The sequence below is a fragment of the Sylvia atricapilla genome, chromosome 19 (assembly GCF_009819655.1).
Source record: "Sylvia atricapilla isolate bSylAtr1 chromosome 19, bSylAtr1.pri, whole genome shotgun sequence".
In the NCBI taxonomy this organism is placed as follows: domain Eukaryota; kingdom Metazoa; phylum Chordata; class Aves; order Passeriformes; family Sylviidae; genus Sylvia; species Sylvia atricapilla.
In genome coordinates, this window is record NC_089158.1 from 7,624,681 (window position 1) to 7,633,089 (window position 8,409).

The 8,409-nt window shown below is 52.0% G+C and overlaps 1 protein-coding gene across 1 annotated transcript; it reads right to left on the reverse strand.

Moving 5' to 3' along the window:
* Positions 1–415: 415 nt before the first annotated feature.
* Positions 416–7,710, reverse strand: MYMK (myomaker, myoblast fusion factor). Its single transcript, XM_066333077.1, has 5 exons — positions 7,576–7,710; positions 5,149–5,263; positions 2,500–2,648; positions 1,596–1,712; positions 416–575 (listed from the first exon to the last, which is right to left on the reverse strand). Exons 1-5 carry the CDS (start codon positions 7,708–7,710, stop codon positions 429–431), a joined length of 663 nt encoding a protein of 220 aa, XP_066189174.1. The 3' UTR covers positions 416–428.
* Between the last annotated feature and the right edge of the window lie 699 nt (positions 7,711–8,409).

Sequence of the window (8,409 nt, forward strand, 5' to 3'; positions counted from 1 at the left end):
GAGGGGACAACTTGTGTCCTGCCGGGTCAGTGCATGGGACAGCCCAGGAGGAGGTGACATGGCCTGGGAGTGCAGGGGTCTCCTGGGGCAGGGGACAGGTCACAGCCCAGCTGAGTGCTCCTCCAGGGAGAATATGGATGTGGACCAAACTGGAAGTGCAAGCTTTGCTAGGGCTGATGGTGGAAAGGTGAATCACAGGATGATTTGGAAAGGACCTTAAAGCCCGTCTTGTTCCAATCCCCCTGCCACGGGGACACCTTCCACTAGACAAGGTTACTCAAGAAACTTCCCAGGGGAGAAAATCCCAGAGCGGGCACAGAGCTGATGGGAAAAGATGCCACCAGAGGAAAAGCCAGCAGGCAGGAGGACTTTCCTTTTGTCTGCAGCCCTCCATCACCCAGGAGCAGGAACTCGCGTGCCCGGGGGGCTCAGACACAGCAGCAGAGCGTGGAGCAGTCCAGCTTGGCGGGGGTCCCGGCGCTCCCGGCCTTCTTGTTCTCCTTGGGCAGCAGCAGCACGAAGGCCATGGCCAAGGCACAGTGGTAGAAGCTGTGCACGTAGGTGTAATCCCACTCCTGCAGGCAGGGAGAGCGCAGTGAGAAGAGGGAGCAGCAGGGCAGGCAGAGCGCGAGGTGCGCGACGTTCAACTTCTACAAGTAGCCAAAAGGAAGGGGATAAAAAAGATTCCTCAACCTTCTGCCTCCCTTTGCTGTCAGAGAAGAAAGGATTACCAGTGAAGAAAAAAAAAACAACCCCAAAAAACCTAAAGCAAAGTGGATTTAACACGTTCTAATTTGCACATTTCCCAATTCTTGAATGAAGTGTTTCATTACCCCGCGAAGGACGCGGCGGCGAGGCCGGGGCGCGCGGGGAGGCGGCTTCTGCTAAGTGACATTTTTATGTTCTGCTAGAATTTGCAATTACTAAATGCTTTGAAAAATAACCCTTGGGGATGCCTGTGAGGTTGTATCTCGCAGCTCCCAAAGCACAGAGCAGCCGTAATGTCAGGGCTGAGCACAGGCACGGCCGGCAGCTGTGTCGGGGGGTTATCGTCTGCCCGGCGGGACACACGGACATTTCGGGGCAGGACGGGGGGACTGGCCAGCAGCAGGAGCAGAAGGATATAAACACAGGATCAAGTGCCCCTGGGAGTCACTGAGAGTCTTTTCTTTGGCGTGAGCCAGCTCTGGATCCGGCCGTGCCTGGGTTGGATCCAGTCCCTGCCGCGTCGCTGTGAGGTGTCCTTAAGTCACCCGTGCCCAGTTTCCAAAAAACTCTGCTTGCACTTGACAAAGGCATTCTGAGGACCACGTGTGCCTGAGGAAAGCACATCCCACATCCTTGTCACTCACTGAAGGGGGGAAAAGGAGACAGAGCATCACCCTCTGTGCCACTTGCTGTCACATCTGCCCCGAATGGATCAGGGGATGGGGACAAACATGGAGGGACCCTTGTCCCTGCTGCCAGACCCCATTATCCCAACCCTGAGGCAGGTTGTGTGCGAGGCTGGATGCAGCCCAGTGGCGTGAGTGGGGATGTCCCTCTCTTGATGATGTCTTTTACACCTCGTGGAGTCAGGGTGTGCACACAAGTACCTCAAAGAAGAACCTCAGCATCAGCGCCAGCGCCCCGAAACAGAAGCCAGGACCGATCTGCTGGGTGTACACACTCTTGTCAGGATAGAGCCCTTTCTTCTCCTTCATCTTCTGCAGCTGGGAGGAAGGAGAGAGCACACCATGCGTATTCACCTGGATTTAGCTGGCTGCCCCACGCTCATTCCTTATAATAATACTGGGGTTTTTTAATTTTCAGCCCCAAAGCCAGCTCAGGGAGTGTGTGTCCTCACAAACCCAGTCTGTGGAGGAGCAGATCCCAGCACAGCACCTGCAGACAGGAGGATACAGAGTGCTCCTGTGCCTTGGTCTCCTCCTTTCCCGTCCCCTCCCCATGGTGGCCACTTGCTTTTAGCTGCTGGCTTAGTGACAGTTTATAACTGGGACTTCCACCACTGCATTTGCATGATATTTGGCATCATCTTTCTGCAGTTTTTATCCCGTCACTCCTTGCCCACTCCTGCAGTGGCTTCCCTACCTCACTCCCAGCTGAGTCCACGGCATGTGCTGTGAGTGGAGCACAGACTGCAGCACTGTGCCCCAGCTGGATTCGGGCAGACTGCAGACAGATTCCTCCCCACTTTATCACCGTGGTTTTATCCACATCTCCCCTGGATCTGGGGCAGTTTACCAGATCCCTCTGCCTCTGAGTAGCTGTAAAAACTCCATAAATACATTCATGCTGATTAGAAAAGCAGGGACAGGAGATGTGGTAGATTGCTCAGACCGATCGAATCTGGCGTTTATCACGAAGGCTGCTGCCTGCCTTCTGCTGAGGTTAGAGGAGAAATCACTGTGAGATTGAGAGCTTGAGGAGGGAATCACTGGCACAGGCTGGAGTTCCCCATGCAGGGTTCAGCACCCCACAGAGCCCTGCCCCACGTACCCATTTGACAGTGATCACCAGCACGGCCGTCCCGATGGGGCCCGAGTAGACGCCGTAGCCCCAGCGGTCGTGGTAGATCCTCACGGCGATGGTGAGGACCCCAAACATGATAAAGGTCGATCTCTTGGGCTCATCAAACTCTGCCAGGGCTGAGGGATGGAGCACAGGGAGCATCAGCTCACAGCCCCCCCAGCCTTTTTCAGCTGCTCCCCATAAGCCTTCTGGGGTCTGTCCCACCTGCCCTGGGGTTGCATCTGTGTCTGGTTTGCCCTTCTCATGTCAGGGTGCTGGGGAAACTGAGGCTCGTGGGGCAAAGCAAACCATCCTGAGGCCTCTGGGTGGTGGGTCCAGGAGCTGATTGTTGGGGTTTTATTTCAGTGTTGTATGGGGAAGCTTAAAGGAGATTCCCTACCCAGAGGAGCTGTGGCTGCCCCATCCCTGGAAGTGTTTAGGGCCAGGTTGGATGGGGCTTGGATAAACCTGGGATAGTGGAAGGTGAGCCTGCCCATGGCAGGGGGTAGAACAAGATGGTCTTTAAAATCCCTTCCCACTTTAAACCACCCCATGATTCTATGATTTCCCTTTTCCTTGACCCAGAATTCAGAGGCGATTGCAAATACCCTCATGCCCTGTGAGAATCAACTCTTGGGTTCCTCCTGCATCTCCAGCCTTCCCAAACCTTCCAGCTCACCCTGGCACAGGCTCCATCACCCCAAATGCAGTGGGACTCCCCCACTGGTGCCATGAGGTCCCGGCCGCCCCGGCACCTGCCTGGGGTTTGCAAGCTGGAAGTCGCCAGCATGAGTAAATTATTAGAGGCTTTTGTTTAGCACAGAATGGGGTAATAACTGATAAAAGTTATGGATCCCAGTGGGCTCCATGCTTTTCCAGCTTGCACAGCTGTGTTATGGCTGTCCTGGATTTGCATTCCGGGAAGTTTGCCCGAGGGTCTGCGTCCGCACATGTGCGCTCGGGCTTTACAAGCCACAGTGAGAGGCTTCCCTGGGCTTCAGTCACCACACCTTCCATGTCCTTGGATCGTGCTTTTATAGGGAGTTTGGCTAAGGGATAATGTCCGCATGTTAATCTCTGTTGTTTCCCAGCGGGTCAATATTTTAAACCTCGTAGTCCAGGATTTGTAATTTTTTTTTTTTTCTTTTCTGCGAGGTTTTTGAACGCGGTAATGAAGCAATCAAGTTGAATTTTGCTGCAAGGAGCCAAAGTGTCTGGATCAGCTCTGACCTACCCTGACACTGCTGTTATCCACTGAAAATGCCCTTTGGAAATTATTTGCCTCGTTGCCTTTTCTAGCTGAGCAGAGAGAGCGCTGAGGTGTCCTAAGCAGTGGGTGAACCCCCCTTGGGACTCACATTTTGATGGACAGAGCAATTTCTAAGGGTAATATTTGCCCCACACATTTTTCCCTGCATGGAGAATTTGTCCTATCCGTGCCCTGGAAGGGGAGGGGTGCTCCTGCATCCCCACTGGATGAATCTGCCCAGCTGAGGGCTGTTACCCCTGGGCTCTGAGGCTGCAGGAATCCCATTCTTGCCGGGAGTCCTGCACCATTCCTGGAGCCCTGAGGGACAGAGGGGAAAGTCCTGTGGGCATTTTGGGGCTCTGTATCAGAGTGCTGACCCCAGCTCATCATGGAGAGAAATGTAAACTCTGTCTGGAGTGGGCACTGGTTACAAATGGTCCCAATTTTCAAGCAAAACCTTTGCTGTTGGAACATCTCTCTCCTCCTATCTTGCTCTCTTGTCCTGGCATCAACACTCACATCCTTCCAAAAATCACAGTGACAAAATGGGAAAAGGATGGGTTTGAATGTTTTGTCTTTCTTGTATTTTTTTTTCCCCATTTGTATTATAGTTTGTTTCGGTGGCAAATAAGGAACAAAATGAGGAAAAAGAAAGTGAAGCAAATGTGGGAAACGGAAAACTGAATAACAGGGCAAGGGGTAGGATTTATAGTAAAAAGGAAGTGAAATAAATTTCTGCTTTTTCTAAGCAGATCTAATATTCCCATCAGCCCAGCCCAGGCTTTTGATAAACCGGGAAGTTATATTTGTTTTGATTAAACCACTTTGACTCTCATGCTGCCAAGGGAAGTGGCAGATTCTGCATTTCTTAATGCCCTAAGTGAGGCAAAACAAGCTGATGGGCCTGGTATGGGGAAAAGGAGGAGAAATGGGAAATTCCCTGCTCTATGAGGTTTCAGACTGTGAGTCATCTCACAGTCTTGTCCTGCCTTGAACTGCAGCACAGGTGTGTTATTGTCATTTGAAGCAGAGGACGTGTGTGAGAGCTGGTGCATTCCAGGGGAACACCCAACCAAAAACCCCAGCAGGTGCCACAGCTCTTTGTCTCTAGGAGCAAAACATCCCCAGCCACCACTCAGGGAGTTCCTTGTCTGGACCCCACTAATTACAGTGACTTTCCGGGGTGTTAATGATACAAAGCTGGATTAATCCCTAGCACAGACTGACTGCCACAAAGGACAGTTTCAGTGGCAGCTCAGGTGGAGCTCAGAGCGAGCAGCATTTCTGGGGACTGTCCCCCCACTGACTGTCCCATCAGCCATCCTGATAAATCCAGCCCTTCCTGCCAGGGCTGGAGCTTTCAGGAGCCACAGCAGAGCAGTTCTTACCCATCAGGGACACCCAGATGGACAGGGCTGTTCCATAGATGCTGAAGTACTCCAGGATGTCGTAGCGCATAAAGCACAGCACTGATAACCCGGGGCCGTCACAAACGTGGTAAAACTATTCAAAAAGAAAAAAAATTATTTGAAAACATGTTCTTTACCCACATACCAGTGAGGTAAAGGCTCTTATCAACTGGTTTGAAACAGTGTGGCTGCTGAGAGGATGGCCAGCCAGGCCAGCACAGTGTCAGCTACACCAGGATCACTGATACGTGGTAATGAATATATTTGAGCGATAATGTCATCGTTCCCAGTTGCAAATTGCCCAAGAATCAGCATTCTTCTCTCTTAGTACAAACTGAGACAGGCTTTAATTTGCCTCCTGGCCAGAATTTGCAATCTGATGACCAAGCTGCTTTGAGCAGGGCGCTGGGGGACGGCCTCTCCAGCAGAAGGAGGACTCTGAGGTTGTGGTTTTAATTGCGAAAGATTCTTGTAAAACAATTCAGAATGAGCGTCCTGATGAAATGTGTATGGATGCCAGGTCACTGTCCAGGCTAAACAAGGTTTATATGGCCAGACTCTGAATACTGGGGAATTCACTCATTAGTGCATTCCCTTAAAAACCACCACTTGCTGCCCATTAGCTCATTGATTAGGTTATTTGCAAAAAAACCCCACTGTCATGCAACATAAACGCAGACCACGCCAAGAGACATTTTCCAGTGCTCTCAGAGGAATGCTCCCAGTGTTCGCCTGGCTCTCTCCTTTCCCTGCCAGCCCTCAGCCCTGCAGGTTCTGCAGTGGCAGCACCAGAGAGCTCCTCTGTTCCTGAAGAAGTCCCTGCTCCTCTTGGCAGGGCGCCCTTGGAATGCTGCTCGCTGTCACGGCCCGCTGGGGATGCTGATATAATTTACAATGGGAATTGCTGCGAGCCCTCTGGCAGGCTGCAGCTTCTAGAAAAAGATTGCACCACGGCTGTAATTCTTTTCCCTGCTTGAGATTGAGCTCGGGGAGTCTGGAGCTGGGGGCAAGAAAGGGTGGAAGGCAGAGCGTGTTTCTGGCACTTGTCTGCCACGGCCATGTGCTTTCACTGCTCTGCTCAGCTCTCCCGCGGGAGGAGGAGGAGTGGGATGCTCCAAAAAATGCAACAGCAGCAGCTGCTGCCCTTCCAACCCTCTCCCCACCACGCTGGCAGCTGCCTCTCCTCCTTTCCCTTCTTTCCCTTCCCCACTCAGGGGTATTTTGCTTCTTCAATCTCTTTGGAGAGGACCTCTTCCACCTCCCATCGGAACACGTGCCAATTTTCCTACTGGCTCCTCAGGGAGGTGGAGCAGACACAGACCCAGTGCAAAATGAAACTGGGGATGTCTGGCTTCCCTGGGGAGCTGGGGAAGGGGGCTCAAAGATGTTTTCATATTAACTGGTCCTGTAGTTTTTATAGAACTGGCAGGATTTCTCCCCGTGCATCGTGCTTTAGTCAGCTCAAATGGTCAAGGATGTTCTGTAGATCCTCGATAGGGGACCAACCTGATTCTGAGTCCTGTGGAAGAGTTTTCACACAGGGAAGATCCTTTATCTACTCCCTGCCTCACTTTCTCTGTACAAGGAACGTGCCAACCCTCATGAGATGCCTTGAGATCGATGGGGATTAGTGGGAAATACAACATCAGCTGGGTTGCTGAGTTGTTCCCTTCACATTCTTTAGCAGATCATTGAAATGTAATCAAACAGGAGATTTTTTTCCAGTGGGAATGCTGCTTTGGGTGCTCAGCTGGTGTCTCTATGGAGGCACTTAGCAGGGATACAGGACACTGCCAGGAGCAGGAATAGGAATGGTTTATATACATTCAGACATTTCTTCACTCATTATTTCCACACAAAGAAAGGCCAGGGAACCACAGCCTGGCAAAGCACACATTTCAACCCACAAAGGGTTAATAATTATTTTTCTTAATAGCTCAGCAGCGTGTTTTAGTCTCTCCTTTCCCAGTGCAGAAAGTCCCCTGACTCCAGCATTGCTCCCATCCCCAGCTGGCAATTGCAAAATCAATAATTCGACTACTATGTGCTTTTGGCTAAAATGACCGAGGCAGAGCAAGAGATTCTGGAGGCAATTTAAAGGCCAAATTCAGCGTGGCCACTTAGCAGCTGTAAAACAAAGAGAAAAGCCAGCTCCAAAGCACTGCAAATCAGTCAAGGCTCTTTGCACCCAGACCTTCTCTCTAATCTCAGCCATAAAACACCACTGAATCTCTGTAAGGCCCACTGTAGGACATCCTAAACTGGGGAACCAGCTGCTCAGCACCACACACGGTGGGAAATGACTGAAAAGGGATATTTTTGGGGTTGTATCAGCTTCTCACCGGTTCCAGGGGGCATTTGGGAGGATAAAACATGCAGGGAGAGGGGAAATTGGGAAGTTCTTACCGCCACAAAGAACATGGTGAAGAAGTAAACCATGGCTTCCATGTGGAAACGCCGCTTGGCCGCGATGCTGATGGTGGGGAGGAAGACCAAGGAGCTGAGGGTGGGCAGAAGGAGCTTGGCCACCAGAGAACCCATGGGTGCCTCGTGTGGGGTGGCAGCTCCTGGGAACAGGGTGTCTGTGAGCTGGGCAGGAATGGTGGAGAAAGCAGCCGTGGGGAGGGTGCTTTAAAATTTAAATGCCCTGCAAGGCAGGAGGGCTGCGGGCAGGGAACAGCTGCCTCCTCAGCTCCTGGCTCGTCCCAAATTCTTGACACAGCCGGTGGCTCCGGGCAGCAGATGCTCTGTGCCCCCGAGAATCATCCTAAAGGAGTGAAAGGGAACCTTGTCCTTGCACGCCTCGTGCTGAGTGTTGGGTTTGGGGACATGGTGGGTGAGGCCCCTGGGTTTGCTCACTCCTCATGAGGACATCCCACCCCTGCATCCCACTGTCCCCGTGCTGAGCCTGGGGCAGCGCTGCTGGAGCAGTCCAGCAGGGAAAATCCACCTTCTTTAATCACAAAGTGGAGGGGCAGGCACTGATCTGTCCTCTCTGGTGACCAGGGGTAGGACCTGGGACTGTCCTGTGCAAAGTTGGGAGCTGAACTCGATGATCCCTGTGGATCCCTTGCATTATTTTATTGTTCTCTGCCCTGCACTTCCACGAAGGAAGAACTGGTATGTGGCAGGCACCAGACTTTTTTAAAACAGTGGGACGTATCCTACAAACTTTGTGCACTTGAGAAATACACGCCAAGCTCCAAACCTGCCTCTTATTTCCCCACCGAGGCACACGTG